At 53.9% G+C, this 18,653-nt stretch overlaps 1 protein-coding gene across 2 annotated transcripts in view; it reads right to left on the bottom strand.

The window, feature by feature from the left end:
• Nucleotides 1-8,531: 8,531 nt before the first annotated feature.
• The window catches only part of IFITM10 (interferon induced transmembrane protein 10), an 11,257-nt gene continuing 1,135 nt past the window's right edge, over nt 8,532-18,653 (bottom strand). For both annotated transcript variants that reach the window (XM_005419520.1, XM_014306423.2), the window contains exons 2-3: nt 17,989-18,403; nt 8,532-9,417 (exon numbers count right to left, since the gene is read on the bottom strand). In XM_005419520.1, coding sequence (XP_005419577.1) covers nt 9,268-9,417; nt 17,989-18,403 — 565 coding nt within the window. In that variant the 3' untranslated portion in view covers nt 8,532-9,267. The remainder of the gene's footprint in view (nt 9,418-17,988; nt 18,404-18,653) is intronic.

Genomic DNA, 18,653 nt, shown 5'->3' on the forward strand with positions numbered 1-18,653 from the left:
CTCTAACCGGGGTGACCCTCCAGCCTGGGGCACCCCCGAGCCGCGCCGCTCCTGGCAGAGAACGCGCTGCCCTGTGGTTTTGGGTCAGGGATGGTTCCCGGGCTGCCTGGCGCTGCGAGGCTGAGCCGAGAGGTGTCCCGCAGCTGGGGTCACCCCTGCCGCCTGTCACCCCTGCCCACTGAGCTGGAGCAGCAGGGACCTGCGGGGCGCCCCACGGGACTCATTCTCCCAGGGGTGCCCAAGCTGCAGAAGGACAGGCGTAGGGACAGCGCGGTCTTGGAGGATGGCATGGTGAAGTTTGACCAAAAAGCTGGCTCAAAAAGCAGGAGGAGCCTGACCCACGAGTCAGCTTCTGGATGGATGGAGTGGGCTTCATCCCCATCCCAGAGCTTAGAGCTCCCCGTCCTGCTGCGGGTTCTCCAAAGAACTGGCCTGGTTACACAGCAGAGGCTCTTCTCTGCCCTTGGCCCTGGCCTGGCAGCTCCAGCTTAGAGAGGGATTAGGGTTTAGAAGCTTAGGTTTTGCTGGTGCTTAGGAAATGAAGGGAACCTTCCTCCCTGCCGATACGGATGCCGGATGTTTTAAAATTAACTCTCATGTCTCCAGACACGCGGCCGGCAGCTTGCTCAGGAACGTCGAGCTCCCACAGTAACTGGCGGCGAAATCTTTCCCAGAAATGTCATTTCTCATAAAGCACCAGAGGTATAAAACCCAGGGATGCTAAAATGTCTAACTCTCCCCATTGCATAAGCAACGCTGAGTTCATGCCCTTCTCCTAAGCGCAGAAAATCAGCTCACCCAAAGCTGTTGGCAGGGAAACTTTTACAAAATGAGGAAATAGTCTGCCTAAACTCATGGGTTTTGGCCCAGTTATCCTAATCAGTGGCAAGATGCTGGGGTAGCACAGGCACTCGCTTCTTTAGTGGCATGGGAACACTTGGTCCTGGTGGGAGCTGGAGCAGCAGCATGACTGGCATGGCTGGAACGAAGCCTTTCCTGCTGGTTTTCCTGCCCAGATCCCTCCTTGTGGCCATGCAAAGCACCCAGATGGGGAAAACCAGAGAAAACCTGGGGAAAACCTTCTCTTGCCTCAGCTTCGGACTGTTTCCTCCCCTACCCAACATCCCTTCTCTGGAGCAAAATAGGAAAAAAGAGGGGGAAAGGAATGAACCTGAAAATCCCAAAGCTTCCTCATAAAAGCTGTTATCTAGGCAGAGAGCCATGAGCTCACAAAGCCTGCTGAAGGAAGAGGATTCAAACAGTTTTTTTCCAAACTCCAGTTAAAATCAATGTTTCCAATACTGGACCTGGCACATCAGAGATGAACATCCCAGATGAGCTGTCAGGAAGATTGTTCCCTATCTGTCCAGTGGCATGGCGCAGGGGAGGAGAGCGGGAAGCAGATGCTAGAAGTATGTCGAGTTTGCAGCAGGCAGGGGATGGGGAGGTGATGAGGATGAGGCAGAGGATGGAGTGTCCTGAGGGACACCCTTGAACTGTACATTCCAGCAAGGGACCAAGCTGAGCTCCCTCTTGAGCCTTCATCCCTGACAACCTCTCCTCAGCTAATCCATGGATGCCCCTGCTGCATCCCTGGCTGATGAGGACACAGGAGATTTGACCCACACAAAATCCCCACTGGCAGCAAACAGGAGGAGCAGCTCCAGCGGGGCCGGGGACCAGCGGCACACGGGTTCTCACGGCCACGGGAGTGGCTCCAGCCCACGAGCCCTGCATCTCTCCCACGCCCACTGCTGCTGCGAGAGGCGCTGCCGCCAAGCGCCTGGTGGGGAGAAACCAAAACAAATGATTCACTGCTGCTAAACTGCTCCCGGGATCACAGGGGCCAGGAGCAGGCGTTAACTGAGGCTTGCAAAACCTCACCTGCCTCCCAAAGCTGGGAGCTAACCCTATTTAGATCCCAATCCTGCTCAACCTGATATTCTGGCGTTTGGGTGCGGACCCACGGCTGCATGGAAGTGGGCAGCCAACCTGAGCGAGGGCAGCGCTGCGAGCACACCTGGTCAGCTCTGGATGGCTCGGGTCATCCCTATTACCCCTATTTTCCCCAGGGGAAATTAGGCTGGGAGAGCCAGGGCAATGCTGTAATGGTCAGGCAGGCAGAACAAAGCAGGCTCGTCTCTAAGCTCCATCTACCAGATGTGAATCTATTGTCTCAGCCCCAGGGCCATCACACCCCCCTCTCGTCACAGCCAACACGAGCTGAGCAAAAATTACACAGCAAGGTGCTTATGGATAAATGAGAGCACTCTGTTTCAGGTAAAGCACTTAGAAAATAATTCACCCCACTCGTGTTTTTCCTCTCTCCCACATTTCAGGCACATCCAAAGATGGACTGCATCCCAGCTACGTGTTTCAAATGCAAGTTATGCTTGTACACGTAATAGTTCTTGCTAAAACGTTTTCCAGGGCCCCCTAATTGCCATGGCAGGCCAAGTGCAGAAGAGTGCAGCAGAGCCTTCTGCATGCATCCTGCAGGGATTAAAATTGGAACCTGATCATGAAGGAAACCAAAACTAGGAAAAAGGAATTGCTGCCAAACCAACTTTCTTATCCATCAAAAAAAGAGAGACTTTTGTCAACTTGCAATTTCTTTAAATGGCCAAATAATATTTTTTTTTAACCTATCCTAGTTATTTAGATGCAGTTGCTTGCACCACTGGCTGAGCTAGCATCCCATCACCCTCGCTCAGCAGGACTGGCTGTGGCACAAGACACAGTGTTCCCATTTCAGGGGGTATTGGCACCTCAAAACTGCGCTGATAGCTGAGTCCAGAGTCAGCCCTGGGGCTGGCACAGCTCTGCTTCTTCCAGCCTTGGAGCGTTCCACCACGTGCTTGCCTGTCACCCTTGCTGTGACATCCTGGAGTGGGGCACAGTGTGGTGCTGGAGGAAGGGGCTTGTCAGGCTTTGTATTGCCTTGTTCTGTTCTGTAAAGAAATGTGTTGACTGTGGTGAACTCCACATCGACTTTGAGAAGGGCGTCACTCCCTTCTCTGGTGCCTGCCCATGCTGTCCCCAGCTTTCCCACCTCATGGCTGGGATGGACACACAGATCCCTGTGCACGCCACCTTCTTCCTGCAAAGTCCAAAATGGTGTCACTCAGTTAAGAGAGCTGACATGCTTGAGCAGCAAAAAACACAGCATCACTAGGCAGGTGTGTTTCTCACACAGGGGCTGCCCTGGATCTGTCTCCATTTTCCCAATAGGAGTGTCTGCCTGTGTGCAGTGTGGCTCAGCCCTCGCAGCGTGCAGGGCTGTGCACGCACGGCGCAGCAGCAGCTCCTGTGCAATTAATCGCAGAAGGAGCAGGCTGGAGGGCTGCGTGCTGTGCCATTCAGCTCAGCACATGCTGCAGAAGCATTCATTCTGTAGCTCTGACTGTGCCACAAGGCGCTCCTGCCAAAGGGGAAAAGGAAAAGTAAATCATCATACATTGAATAAAGTCCCTCTGATTCCCTCTGGCCCGGACACACTGGAGGAAAAGCTGGGCAGGAGCATGGAGATGTGCCAAACACGGGGCATGGCTGCTGCGTGCTGGCACGATGGGTCAAAGTCAGGGGATGGGAGGGGTGGAGGAGCAGGACCTTTGCACTGGCATGAGGCTATCACAACAGAGGAGCTGCTTTACAGTAACACTCTCAGGTGCAGGAAGCGTTCCTGCTCCTTTGCCCCCAGTGCTGAAATGGAGTGCCATGTTGGCCCACATTAAGACTTGCCATGGGTTGTGATGGTGGGCGAGGGGCTTAGATATGCTTAGAAGCTGTCTGGAGTCATATTCACTTATTTGAAGGCAGAGGGGAAAGGACAAGAGAGAGGATAGGGACAGGGGAGAGAAACCAAATGGTTTCATTTTAATATATCCAAATCTTAAAAAATAATTGCTGCCCAGTGCTCTGGGACAAGGCATAGTCTTTTTTTCTTTGTGAGCTGGAGACAGGAAAAACATTACCCTGGGCCAGAAGGCAGCATGGACCTAGGCTACATGCAAGGGTCTGTCAGGTCCAGACCCTTTCTCTGTACCCCTGTGCTAGTTTTTGTTAGGCTGCTCACCAGTTGCTAGGTTTTTTTTTTTTTTGTTTTGCTTCAATCATTTTCACTGATGAGAGCATCTGCTGCCATCTGTGCCTCCCCCTCCTCCCCCCGGCAGGGCTGCGCACCGCCGTGGTTTGCCTGCAGAGCCGGGCGCTCTTCAGTGTCCAACCTGCACACGGATGAGGGCATGGAGAGGAGGGAAGAGGCAGCTCCATCAGTGTCCAGCTCTCCCCCAGTGTTTGCCAACCGTAGCTGGGCACTCCTGCAGTTGTACCCATCACAGGACACCCATAGTGCCAAGGTCCCAGAACTTGGTGGCTCTGAGCAAGGCTGTAGTTCTGCCTTTGAGAAGCCATCAACCTATGAGACAGTGCTGGAGGGGAAAACAGGGATGAAAGGGCTTTGGTAAGGTCACCCAGGACATCAGCACATGGCTGGGGTGGGAGGTGAGAGTTGCTACTTGCTGGTAGCGTAGCTTTGCCTCCTGGCCTATGGAGTGCCTGGGAAGCAGGGCTGTGATGCTACAGCATAGTCGGCTTTGCTGGAGGATTACACACCCCAGAGCAGAATAGAGGTTGCCATTTGCATCTCTCTCTGACAGTTAATTTGGGTATCCAGGCCGATGGCTGCTCCAGGCCTGACTCACTGTGCTCTGCCTGGCAGCTCATCCCAGGCAGGGGAACCGGTGGGTGTCGACACTGGGCGGGAGGTCCTTACCTGAATGAGCTCCATCTCGTGTTTATTACTGCCAGCCCATAGAGAAAGGAGAAGTGTGGAGTCGTGTTTACCAGCCAAACCCAAACCAGTTCACCCCAGCTAGGACTCGATGGGCTACTGTCTGCACACTGGCTTGGTGGCACTTGTGCAAGGGAGGGATCCCCGAGCCCGGCGTGGCAGCGGGGACAGAGGCTCGGCCAGGCACTGAGACTTGCGTAAGCACGGCAGGGTTTGCTCACGCACTGCCTGGCTCCCAGCCACCTTTCCGAGCCAGCGTGGAGGGCAAATGTGCACCGGTGCCCGTGCCTGACGCACACCTCCCGGCTGGCACGGAGGGGCACATCCCTGCGGAGGGATGGCGACCCGCTCTGGCTGCTTTTAGGAGCCACCCTGAGTTCACAGCTGCTTCCTGCACAGCCAGCGCTAGCCCGGTGCTGGGGCTGTTGGCTCGGGGTCCCGGAGAAGCGTGGATGGACCTGTGCTCCTTGCGAGGGCACAGCTCCCGGCTCCCGGCGATGGGCGGCGCGCTGCCCGCGGCGTGCAGCCGCGGTGAGAGAGAGCCCTCTGCCTGCCTGCCGCAGCCCGGCAGCTCCAGCCCGGCCCGGACACCCCGCTCCCTGCCGCCGGGACCTCCTCCTGGCTGCTGACACTGCCCTCAGGGTCCTCCCGCAGCCATTCATCGAGGGGCTGAACGAGCCCCGGCCCCGAGCATCTCCTCTCCGGACGAGGGTGATCCTCTCCAGCCTCGGCGGCCTTTCCCCAGGCTCACCGCTTTGAACGCCTTTCAGCTACCAGGGACAAAATCAGCGCAGGTGTTTAGGCACAATTGCACGATGTCCCCTAACAGGGAACAATCGCTCCCCCCGAGCTAAACAAAATCCAAAAAGCAATCCTCATCAAGCTGTCAGGCTCCCGAAGGAATACAATTAAATCTTTAAATGGCAACGTGGCCGTCAGTTCTTCCCCATCTCAAAAGATGCTTCTCAAGCTGCGTTCGGCTGTTCCTCTCTTCCACCCCCTCCTCACAGTTTTCCTTCCCGCCGCGGAGTGCAACAGAGGCTGCGGCTTCGCAGCCAAAAAAAAGTGCGATTTGGAGAGCGCGGCGCGACGTTGTGAGTGGCAGAAGTGAAAAGGCAGAGAAGCAACTCCTGAAAGCCTGCCTTCTGCCGCGGCGGGTGTCAGCCTTGGCAAAACCCGGACCTGTCGGATTTGGCTGCTGCTTTTCCTTCCCTTGTTCCCTCAAAATCAAAAAAGTTCTTTCTTTTGCTTAACAGCACAGTTGGTGCAATCTGGGATGTACTTGCCTGACAGTATATGGGGATGTAGTTTTGCTGCCTCAATTTGGGGTTCCCTGACACTGACAAGATGAGAAATGAACGCTGAATACCTTGATGTTGCTTCATTTGGAAGATCCATGCATGAATATTTTTTTTCCCCAAAAAAAGATTGGAAATCTACAGGTCCCCCTTATTTCCCCTATTTTGCAGGTGGTTTCCTTCTGCCGTGGGTTTGGAGGGACTCCATTAAAGGGGAGACACTGAGAGAGAGGAAGGGAGAGCACAGGAGTTTTGCTGCCCCACAGCCCAGAGCTGCAGGTGGAGCTGAGACAAGGGCTGTGATGGAGCTGAGCATGATGCTGAGCATCCTTCTTGCTGCGCTGTTCTTGTCCATGCTGGGTCTGGGTGCACCTCCAACCTGCTGCAGCAATTTCACCTCCTACAAAAAGGGTAACAAACAATAAATATGATGGCTACTAATAGTAACCCTCTCTCTCCATCCCCGATGGGTTATAGATGCAAAAAGTGCTGCTGAGTCAGTTCAATATTCCCCCTGGTTCATTAAACCAGCATCCATTTTCCTGCAGATAAGACAGTCTGTCAGGGGAAGGGATGATGATAACTCATTTGTCACACTTGTTAAATGTAGAAAAGGCTGGCTTTGGGTCACTTCCAGTTTTGTGTCAGCTCTGCCTTTATCTGAACAGCCCCATGCCTGCACGCCAAGCAGGGCGGCTCTCTCCTGTGTGGCACAGGAGATGGGGACAGTGGCACTGTCCCTGCAAGATTTCCTGCAGCTGGGGGTGGCCTCTGAGTGCAAAAGCATTGCAATGTGGCTGACATGAGTCCCAGCTCGTGGAAAGGAATGCACTCATTATTTCAAGAGATGCCACTGGTCCCACAGGATCTAAACCTGCAGCTGGAACCCCTGGCACTACACACAGGGTGACCCTGTCTGAGTTATGCCCCAGCCCACCCAGCTGCACTTGTGTTTGAGCTGCAAAGCTTGAGAAGTGATGGGGAAGGATACCAAGCCAAGGCCTCAGACATAGCCAATGTGAGCTTGGTGCAGGTACAGGCGGAGGGAAAAGGGGATACAACTTCATCTCTGTGCCTCTCCTCACCTCGGAGGATCCTGGGATGCCTGGTCTGGGTCTTGCCTGAGGTAGCACTGTCCCAGTGGATAAAATTTGCCAGTTCAGGGTGGCTGCAATGTGAGTCACTTTGGCTGTATACCCTCTTTGGGGGCATTGCCATTGTGACGGGCCACCTCCTTCCTCAGCCTGGGACGAGGACTGGCTACAGCCCCTACATATATTAGGATGGAAACTCCGACAGCCATGACCCCTCAGGTCTTGCTACAGGGAAGAGAGCAAGAAGTAACCAAGGGAGGCTGGGAAGAGTATTGACCTCTGAATGAGCGACCACAGAGCTGTTCATGGCTGAGATACTTTCAGGGCATCATACACTGCACTGCCAACTGAAACTTTGCTGCAAAACAGACCCCTGATCTGATCTGGTCTGGTGTGGAAATGCTTTCCAGTGAGTGGGAGGCAGGGAGGACTGCAGGTCTTTCTGCCTACAGCTCCCCCGATAAATGAAGCCTGGGACAGGATGAAGGTGTAGAGACCTGGGCAGGAAGGAGGTGACATCTCATGATGCTTTCATGACCAGGGAAGCATCTTCATGATCTGTCCCCACATCTCAATATGGCACAGCCCAGAGACAGCCCAGCCTGCTGATTAAACCATGCACTCAGCAGATGATGAAGTGTCCCATGACAGCCTGTCTGCATTCCCCATCTCTTGCTTCACCTCTGCTTTCAGGGTGGGTGCAAAGGTGGATCCTGATGCCTTTTCCCAGCTCCACAGCTAATCTGCACTGATTGCTGCCCCTTGGCATGAGGTCATCTTACAGCTGGAAAAAGATGAGGCAGCTGTGGCATATGAGATGAGATGAAGGGTCGGAGGGGCTGATAGGCTGTATTTTAGTCTTGATCTTGTCATTCATTTATGGGTGTTTTCAAGTCAGGGTGTGCTGCTTTGCAGCATGACAGGCAGCTGCAGGCAGCTATTGGGCAGGGCTCTGAGCTCCTGCCTGTTTCAGTGGCAAACACACATCCTCTCCGAAATCTGCCTCTTCATAATGACCCTGGGAAGTGCTGCAGTAGCAGCAGGGTCAGACTGCAGTGATTTATTTCCCTCTTCAGCATTGGTCCTAGCAGGGGAGGGGGCCCTGCCCGCTTGGCTGCCTTTGCCTGCTTGCCATAGATCTTCCAGCAAGGAGTCACCGAGGTCTCTGCTCTTCAGTCTGGGTCTGCGCTCTCCTTCACGGCTGCGTGCGGCCCCGACCTGCAGCAGCATCCCTCACTCCTGCTTTAAATCTCTCCAGCAGCTGCTGGGGACATTAGCATTTTCTCTTGCCAGCTCATAGAGACCAGGAGACCAGCCCTGCTAAGGAAGGAATTGACCCAGCAGCACCACATATCAGAGGTATCTTTTTATTGACTGTTTACAGAAATACAGTAGCACTCCAATTAGGTGGCTTAGGCGAGTTCTCCAGAAGGTGCCTTCCTTCTCAGCACTGCTGGGAGATCCCAAGGAGAAACCTGCCCTTTAACACTTTGGGGTTTCTCTGGAGGCTTTGGGGCTCCCCACCATAAACTTCCTAACACCTTCAGCTCTCCAGGGGTTGGGAGTTGTTTGAACCAGTGGATGGAATTCAAGAGAAAAAAAAAGGAAAAGAAACCCCCACAAGCTGGGGGTGGTGGGGCGGTCTGAACACACCTGATATGTTGTAAGCCAGCCCTGCCATGATCCCCATCCATCACTGCATGTGTCTCCAGCTCCACAGGACCACACTGCTTCCCAGAGCTCAGCTGTCTGCCACTAAGTGTGCGTAGCTCTGGGCTTTGCACGCTCTTTTCACACAGCTTGTTGGCCATAAAACAAATATTTCTTGGTCTATTTTTCTTCCTGTACATGTGTAAGAGTGAGACCCTTTCCTTCAGCTGTTCACATACCATTTCAGGGCAAGAAAGGTATGCTCAGCTGGGCTGATAAACTAATTTAACATTTATTTATGTATTTAATTGACTTTTTTTTTTTGGCAATCAAGGTGTAGTGGTTGGCTTGTTTTGTGTGTCCTTGCTACAAGAAACTGCAGACACTTCTGGCATAGAGGCATTTTGGCGGCAGCAGCTGCTGTTGGCCTCACTCAGTAGTCAGTGAGAGGGTATCGCAGGAAGATGAAGATAAGGATGATACAGAAGGTGGCAAGGGCTGAGCTGGTGATGTTAAAAAGCCGGGCTGTCTTGGCATCTTCAACTGCTCCATTTAAGTCATTGAGGAGTTTCTTATCCCGGACCTGAGACAAAAAGATAATTAAACAAAGTAATTGCAACATGTATGAAAGGCACGACTTGTTTCAAGCAACAGCCACAAAACCCAGTGCACCTGTACATGGTTACCTGTACAGGTGCACTGTGAGGGCTGGGCTGGGCCTCTGTGTTTGAGCACTTGGGGTGCCATAAAACACCCTGAGGTGAGGTTTGCAGCCCGTCTCTGCTGTGGGTTGAGCTTGTGAAGCCAAGCACTGTAATACTTGTGGGCTGGAAATTCTTGGAAGCAGAGAAGACCTGAAAGAGTGACCCGTTGCTGTTACCAACCAGGCAAACCAGGGCCCCATGATCCCCAGAGTGGGGCAGTGTCATTTGGAGCCTGAAGGTGCACAAAGGAACTGAGATGCCATTGTACACCCAGGCACACAGGCACTAAAGCACAATTCCCACCGTGTCACAGCTCCCTGGCCCTGCAGTGCCAGGCTGGGCCCACCCAGCCCACAAGGGAGGAGGCTGCAGGTCTGCTGTGCATCCCTGTGCCTCCATCTGCACTGGGGGCCGAGCGGGTAAAAGCTGGCACGGCATCCTACTGCAGCTCCAGGGCTGTGCACGAGCCTCCAGCATATTAAGTAGTCCTGGGTTAATGAGTTCCCTTCCTTTTGCAGGTCTTATGCGGATTGTGTAGCATCTCTGCCACAGGCAGCTTTCCATTTTGACAGCACAGTCTGCTCCCTTCATTATCCCGCAGCTTTTATGGGATTTTATGGGCTTTCCTTGGGACAGCTCTGCAGTGGGCGATGATTGTGCATGTCCATGTCACTGGCCTGTCCCCACCTCTCCCAGGCTGCCAGGCAGTGCATGGCACTGCCAGCAGCAATGCCACTAGCGGGCATTGCTGATGCACTAGCAACAGCATTAGCAGGCAGCAGATGGCACTGCAAGGCAGCAGATGACACTGCCAGGCAGCAATGGCATTGCCAGGCAGCATGTGGCACTGCCAGGCAGTGGATGGCACTGCCAGGCGGCAGAAGGCATAGCCAGGCAGCAATGGCATTGCCAGGCAGCATGTGGCACTGCCAGGCAGTGGATGGCACTGCCAGGCAGCAGAAGGCATAGCCAGGCAGCACATGGCACTGTAAGGAAACTATGGCATTGCACAGCAGCAGATGGCACAGCCAGGCAATGATGCTACGAGCAGGCAGAGATGGCACTATGAGGCAGTGGATGGCACAGCCAGGCAGTGACAGCACAGCCAGGCAGGCAGCGATGGCACAGCCAGGCAGCTGATGGCACTGTCCACCAGCTGCAGCTCTGCAGCTGGATCCCAGCAGAGGAGGGGTCAGACTCCACTGCTTCCTAGCTGGGATACGTCCCTGTCCCCAGGCTGCCCCTTCAGCCAGCACTCAGCAGACTCAGGCAGCTGGAGCCACAAGGATGAACAAAAGGGACCTGGACAAAAGGACCAGGACACTTGACCCCCCATCCATCTCCCGTATCCAAGCAGGGTGCCCAGGGTGTGGCAGGGCCTGCCCCACTGCCCTCTCTTGGGAGGGGGTTGTGGTGAGTGGGGCTGTGAGCCCTTGGCCTGCCCTGCTGCCAGCAGTGAGAGCCCTGCCAGGCACTGCTGGCTGGACACCAGATGTGGATGGCAAGCTGCAAAAACCAGCACCAGAGTCAGACTGAGGAATATTAAAAGGCTTTTATCGATTAGGAGCTTTCCAAAAAGACACTGCAACAGATTCAGACCACATCTTACAGACTTTTTTTTCTTCCTCCTGCAGGGCTTACCTGCAGGGCTGTCCTGAAAGCCTTCTGCTGGACATGGGGAAGGGCTGCTGCACCCCTTGTTCTCACTGACCTGTGCTGATTCACAGGTCCTCTAAAACTGCATTTCAGACCCTCAAGCAACATTCCTCCTCTCCATCACACCACTGAGGACCTCTCTGCACAAGCAACCCCTGATCTTCTGAACTGTGGGTGGGGAAGCTGCTGTTGGCATGAGACCCACAGGATCTGGTGCTGGCAGGCACACAGGCAAGAATGAGCCTATTTTTCATACTTGTATTAAATCAAACTGTGCCATGTCCTCAGCCTCTGATGTCCCCTGCTCGTTGGAGCCCGGAGCTGGAGCTGGGGCCATTGCCCTGCTGTGGAGTGCTCAGCTCAGCACCCTTCTGGGATTGGGAAGAGGGACAGTCACAAACTGCATGTGTCTTTGGGGCACACTTGGCTGGAGCTCTCAGCAGAGGAGATGATCTCTGGGAAAGCATCAAGCCAGCAGCCTGGGAGCCCACATGCCTTTCTGTGTCAGCTGAATGTCCGGGATGACTCACATTTGAAATTATTCAGTAAGTTTAACATCCTCCCAAAAACCCCTGGGCTCAGCAGCACCAGCCATTTGGCACCTCCTCACGCACTGGTGAGAAGCCCCAGAGGTGCTGGATTCTGGCCAGAAATCCCGCTCGCCGCTCCCAGCAGACTCTTTGAAGCTCTCGCACACTTTCCTCTTCCCAGCGGTGGGGCTGCCTCAGGCAAAACCGACAAGGAGCAAATGCCTTTTGCCCCTTCCTGCACTGTATCCCGGTGCTCTGTGCCGCAGGCACGCTGGCCTTTGCTGTCAGACAGAGCTTTCTCCAGCAGACCAGCACGGCCGGCACACCGAGCTCTGCAACCCTCTCGCAGCCAAGCTGCTTCACCTTTGTGAGGCCAGTTCCTCTTGGCCCCAGGAGCTGTCTCCTACTCCTTACCTCCTGTTCCTCCTCTCCCTGGGGCGCCCTACAACCCTAATTTCCAGGCTCAGCCTTCTCCAGTGCTCCCAGCAGCCTCTCCCAGCAGCATCTCCCACCTGGCACCAGCTCACACTCCTGACTGGTGCTTTAGCCCTTTCCCACAACACACTTCAGCAGCACCTCTCCTTGACTTTCCCATGGCTCTCCCTTTGGCCCTGCTCCTGTCATGCTGCTGCTGCTGTGGCAAGGGGTGCCTGGGGCTGCCCTCTCCCCAGTGACACCATTTCCCCACAGTTCCTTTTTTTATCCCTTCTATCTCTTCCCTTTCCTCTTGTCTGAGTCCAAATGATGGCTGCCTTTGACTCCTACTAAAGGGCACCCAGCTGCCTCCTCTCCCTGCACCTCCAGCTGGTTCCACCCACACACTCCTGCTAACCCCTGTGGCTTCAGTGGTCACCCTCATGAAAATCATCCCTGATTGCCCGTAATCATTTACACTGAAATGAAGCCTCAAAGCACCAGAGAAGTGCAAGGGCCCCCATGGCATAAAAGTGCAATTAAAAGGAATTTCTCCTTACACACCACTCACAGCTCCAGCCTCCCACATCTCTGCAGGGCAGCATTGCCTCCCCCTGCATGGCTTTGTACCCCAAGATGCTTCCAGATGTCCCTCTTTAATGTCCTGCTGTGGCAACTGAGCCAGGCTCTGGACGAGCTCTCCTGGAGAACAGATAAATGTTTCAGCTCCTTCCCTGCTTTGTCCTTAAGGAGATGCTGGTGTCTTTCTTATAGCCCAGCTACAGCTTTTCCTATTTTCATGCTCCTGTGGCCACCATCATCATAATGTGCTGGCAGCTGGTGCACGAGCTTCTGGGAGCCCTGGAAGCTGATTCTTTCCATAGCCAGAGAGATGAAGCATAGTGAGGGACAGGTCCTCAAGGTCACAAGGCTGAACCCCCACCCCAGACCATGGTATGGTGTTTTCCTAGACACAGGCTCTTCTCTTCATCATCCCTTTGACCCTTCTCTCTTGCCTAAAACTAGATGGGGATTTTTGGCCCTGCTTTGCACTGAGATGACTGGAGTGTGAGGATAATTACATCTGCTGACTGGGGCTTCCCTGGGCACCTCCAAGCACTATGTGGTGGCATCCTTGGAAATCCCCCCTTGGACAAGGCAGAGCTCCTCTCTGATCCAGGCTGGCAACTTACACAATTTCTTTCTTCTTCCATGCCTATCCTTACATGAAACACAGCTTTTGTGCTCTAACATGCAAACCTTTCTCCTCTCCTTTCCCACCAACAAAAGGTGGTGTGGCCTTTCCATCCATCCATCCATCCATCCATCCATCCATCCATCCATCCATCCATCCATCCATCCATCCATCCATCCATCCATCCATCCATCCATCCCTATTTGCGTGTCAGCTCCCTGCTGCTCACCTTTTCTTCCAATATCTCCATCTCACTGTGTCCTCCCACACCTCCAGCATGTCAGTGCCCAAGGGTTCTTTCTCTCCTCCCTCTCCTCACTGTTCTCTGCCCTTTGTTTCCTCGGGGTTTTACATTCTGCTTCCTCTCCAAGCGCTCCCCTTGGCTCCTAGCACCCCAGTCCCTCTCCCAGCAGTCACTTCCCCTCTCTCAGCCCCTCTCGTTTTTGGGAGCAGCAAACTTGCTGCTCTAGTGAAAAGTGCTGCCTCAGCTTGCAGAAGGAGACAAATGGTTTGTTGATAACGAGTCTAATGAGGCTGTTTTTAAGGCAGCCTGGAAGTCCACAGCTGGCTGTCAGTAAACCCATTTCTATGCAGAGCTCCATGTCCCTGCACAGAAGGAGCTCTGGAGGCGATCCTTGGATTTATTTGCTCTGTGAATTGCTCAAGAGCTCTCCAGCCCACGTGCCTCCACCACACCGGCGCTGGCATCACGGGACTGTCACCCCTGCATTTCACCCACGTCCATAAACCAGTGCTCCTTCCCCAAAGCAGCATGAGAGCCTGCCTGAGAGGCTGTGTGAGGCAGCCTCTCAGGGTTAATAAATAGCTGTGGATTTGTGCTGGTCTGCTTCCACTCGAAACAAGGAAGATCAACAAATGGCAAGAGAGGAGGGCAAACAGTCCTGCCCACAGCTGTGTGCTAAGGGCTGGGCAGAGAGTGGGCAAGAGAGCTTGGCATATTTCCATGACCTCAAGGGGCAAGAAAACTCTGCAAGCAATGCTGTGGGCTGCTGGTGAGGCTTAAAAAGCCAGCAAGGCTCCTTGGCATCTTCATCTCTCTAGAGCCACAGCGAGGCATCCATACTGCAGCTCATCTCGGATCCCAGCTCCTCTGATCTACTGCCTCATGGCACAATGGGTACAGAGGACTTGGCTCACCCCAGCAGTCTCCAGAGACGAAGCTCTGAACAACTGAAGTGAGATCTCCTGCCACCAGGCACTGATGCATCATTCATTACCACTTGGAGCTGGGAAAGGGGAAGGGAGGGAGCTGCTGAATATCAGACCACAACATTTGCTTCTGATCAAAACCAACTGAATCCAGAGCGTTGCTGTTGGACTGATACTTTTATCTGTGCTGGGATGGAGTTAGGGTTACTTTAGGGCTTTTCTAACTTCCCTGGTCCTGCTGTTGATCTCTCCTCCCCCAGCATCCAGCACACATATTAGATGCAAGTGCCTTGCTTGCACTCTGGGAGGCTGACCTTGAGAAGCCTGGCATGCTAGAAATGACTCCTGGAGGGATCCATGAGTTGTGTGACCCCGCTGTAGCCCAGCAAGCTGTGTTTGTTGAGGATCTGGCCTGCTATGGGGGTAAATAAAGATGAGGCATGCTGCCACACTCCCGTTCAGAGAGCTTGGCTGTAACGCCTGTCACACACAGAACCTGCCTTGTATGTCACAGTTTCTGCCCTCACCTGACTTCATGTGTTTCTTTCTTCACAAATTCTTTGGTGCTGGGGTGGGGGTTTTGGACATTTTTTAGCAAATGGTTATCACCACGAAATAGCATTTCCCTGCAGAAAGAAATCAAGAAGGCTGTAGCTAGCATGCAAAAGGCCAGGGAGACATTCCCGTTTTCCCAGATGTGGCTGAAACCAATAAAATAGGGCATGAGGAAGGACATAGCTTCACAGCAATATTGAAGTGTACCAAGGATATATCTGTCTTCCAGTGTAGGCATTATGCTGCTGAAACCAGAGGAAATGCTAGGGAGTGCTAAGATATATACTGAAACGTCTCATGGACTTGGGTCACAAAGGAGATGCTGCTTTATTAACAGCATGAATCTGCCAGAAGCAAGTGACCTTTATGACAGGGAATTGAAAATACTATTTGTGATAATGAAAATTATAATTCCTGAAGTTGCTAGATGTTTCAGTTATTTAAAGGAAGTGTAAAAGCCAGGTGTAACCCCAAAATGTAACCCCAGGAACCACTTAATGCTATCAGTGCACTGATGGCTCTTGAGGAAACCTGTGTTCCACTGTCAAGGGTCCCAGAAGAGGCTCAGGGAGAGGAAGGTTCAGCTTCATTCTTCTTCTTACTACCCCTTAGTCAGTCCCTAGAAAGGCCAGACTTAAGTGCCTACTGCTCGAATGTCCTTACATTTAATTGCAGAGGAACAAGATAGTTCCCTGTTTAAAGGGATATCTGTTCTCAGGGCATTTCTTGCTCCTGTTTTCTCTGAACTTCTGGGAAAAACATTACTGACAGTAAAAGAGAAGAAAACATGTTTCTGGAGAAATAACCATAACACCCAGCCTGGCTAGGGTGTTGTGAAGATCCCTGTAGTAGCTGTGGGTAAGGAACAGAGCTGCCTTTCTGAACATCCCAGTCTCCCCCAGGACAGACCTGCTACTGCCCCAGCATCTGCATTGCCTCTCACCACCCGCCCCAACAGCAGCTCATGGGAGCACTCGGCATCCCTTCAGCCACTTGCTAGCTCTGTCCTCTGCCTCTGAGGGACATTTTGTTTCTATTTTCCCCCTGCCACAGAGTCACAGCCACTGGGGAGCTCCAAAACCAGAGCAGAGTTATTTCTACCCGCTCAGCATTGCCTCTGTTTGGGTACCGCGGTTACATCCCATCAGCTACCGCCTTCTCAGCCCGAAAGCCAAGGCTGGTTTTTGACAGCCATCTTCTATTCTCCTTTCTCTGATTCAGAGTAAATGTGCCCATTTGCCTTCCCTCACCACTGCCTCTTTTTTTCATGCTTTGTGTCCTCTAGGTCTTTGCAGACAGATGCCGAGCCCACACCTCTGTCCCGGTGCAAGGCCCCGGGTTACTTCTGGGCTTTGCACTTCCTTCCATCCCATGTCAAGGATAGTGAAGGGTCCAGCCTCTAAAACCTCTGTGGGTGGCAGACACCACTCTACCTTGTCACCAGGGGATGGGTCTGCCCTGTTCTCAGGCTGTCCTGCCCTCACTGCTGCAGCAGCAAGGAACCACATGTACCCAGACACCCATGGTAGCCTCTTCCACGGGAAAGATGTCAATTGTTAAAGGCAAATACGGACAAGGAAAGGCTTAAAAAAACAAGGAGGAAGCCAGTGTTTTCTTCCCTTGCTGGATCAAGGTGTGGGGGGTGTTAAGGGACTTGCTTCCCCCACTCATACTAGCCTCCTGCTGGCTGGATTTGCCCTTTCCTTGTGGTGATGCTTTGCCCCAGGATGATTTAAGTTATTAAGTGCCTCACCCAGGCAGCAGCAGAGCCTCCTGCACAGGCAATGGATGAGAGCTCACCTCCCATCTTGGGAATGAGAAACTGAGGCAGGCACCACCAGGCCAGTGCTCGGTGAGCCCAAGACAGGGGGCTGCAGACTTGTCCCTGAGCCTTTCTGATGGAGACCCTGAAGAGCTGGGAGCAGCCTCCTTGCAGTGCTGGGTGCTCACAGTCCAGCTCACAGGAGCTGTATGGGGTTAATTGATCTGCTTCTGTGACGAAGCCTGTCTGCACCCTGGCCTTCCTCTAAATGCTGCCTGCCAAAACAAATCAGCCAGCTCCTCTCCGGGCCACCCAGCCGCCCCGGGCTCTCTGCACATCCATTCAGTTAGTTTTGCATCTGGCAGGCAGGGAAGGGGAGGGCAGCCCAGGCCCCTCTTTCCTGGCAGCTGCCAAGGTGCTGCCTGTTTGCCAGGCACCATTCCTGCCGGGCTGCTCTCCCCTGCAGCTATCAGGAATAATAACCTGGTCCCATTTCCATCATGGGCTGTGCTCCACGTCATCACCCTCTCCAACAACACAGCTCTCAATCCCCCCAGCCTGACACTGTGGGAAGCCCCCTGCACTCTCTTCCACCTTCTCACTGTTCCCATGATGCTGGCAGGTCTCCAGGCCTTGTTTTGGGATTTACAGGGCTTGGGCAGGGGGAAGCTGGCCACGAGCTCTGGTGTTTTAATTACGGAGAGGGCAAGAAAGAAACAGGCAGGATTGCCCTGCACTTTGTAAGCTTCTTACCCCCTGCAACTTGCCAGCTGACGGCTGAATCTGGCTGGCTGCTTCTTACTGCTCCTGCCTGACCATCCAATGCTGCTGGGTCCTCTCCTGATGATCTCTAACAGGCAGGATCCCAAATAAAGGACCTAGTGCCGGCATGCCTGCAGGTGCAGCATGAGCCAAAGCAGCCCTGTGTTGCCTGCCTGTCACCCTGCACCGTGGTACAGAGGAGCCTCTGAGCGTACTTGGAGCAAGTGAAAGCACCTCTTCCCCATCTGAAGTTACATCCCAGGCTCCTCAGCTCTTCCCATCCCCATCCCCATTGCCTGCAGCCTCTCATTTGGGTAGCAAAGTGGGGTTTCACATCAGAACAACCCTGGAATGCTTCCCCCCTGCCCGGTCACCCCGCACCCCGAGCCCCGCGCTCAGTACTCACTTTCAATGAATAGGCCAAGGCGATGAAGCCGAGGCAGCAGAAGTTGAGGTATACAAAGTTGAAGATGGACCAGAGATAGTAGTCATTCACCTCGGTGGTGTCGGGGTAGATTTCGATGACAGTGGTGGGGTTGGTCATCGTCTTCTTCTCCACCGAGTGCTTGCATGGGACCGCTGGCCGCAGGCTGTCCCCTTTGCAGCTCTTGCTCTCCATGAGATAAACGGCAGAAGAAGGAGACAGGACGGGCGAAGCTTGCCGGAGAGCTGGGGGCTTGGCGATGCAGGCGAAGCAGCCCTGCGGGGGGCCCTGCGGGGGTCTCGGGGTCCAGGCCTCCCCCTCAAAGGGGCATGGCGGGCCCAGGGGGGGGTCCTGTGTCCTCTCCGTGGTGGCTGCCGCGGTGTCACCGCGCTCTGCCCTGGCAAAGCCAAAAGCCCCCCCGTCAAAAATGGGGGTGAGGGGATGGAAAGGCTGGGGGCAGGGGGAAAAGAGAAAGGGGAGAAGGAGCAGAGAAGGGGAGACGTGGGGGGAAGGCAAGAGAGACAGAGAGGGACCGGGAGACCGAGGAGAGAGCAGGGAGAGGAGTGAGGGAGTGGGCAGAGGAGAGAGGGAGGAGAGTAGGGCAGGCAGGAGAGGGAGGAGGGAGCACCGCTACACCCGGGGACCAC

Source organism: Geospiza fortis, unplaced genomic scaffold, assembly GCF_000277835.1.
Source record: "Geospiza fortis unplaced genomic scaffold, GeoFor_1.0 scaffold66, whole genome shotgun sequence".
Taxonomy (NCBI): Eukaryota; Metazoa; Chordata; class Aves; order Passeriformes; family Thraupidae; genus Geospiza; species Geospiza fortis.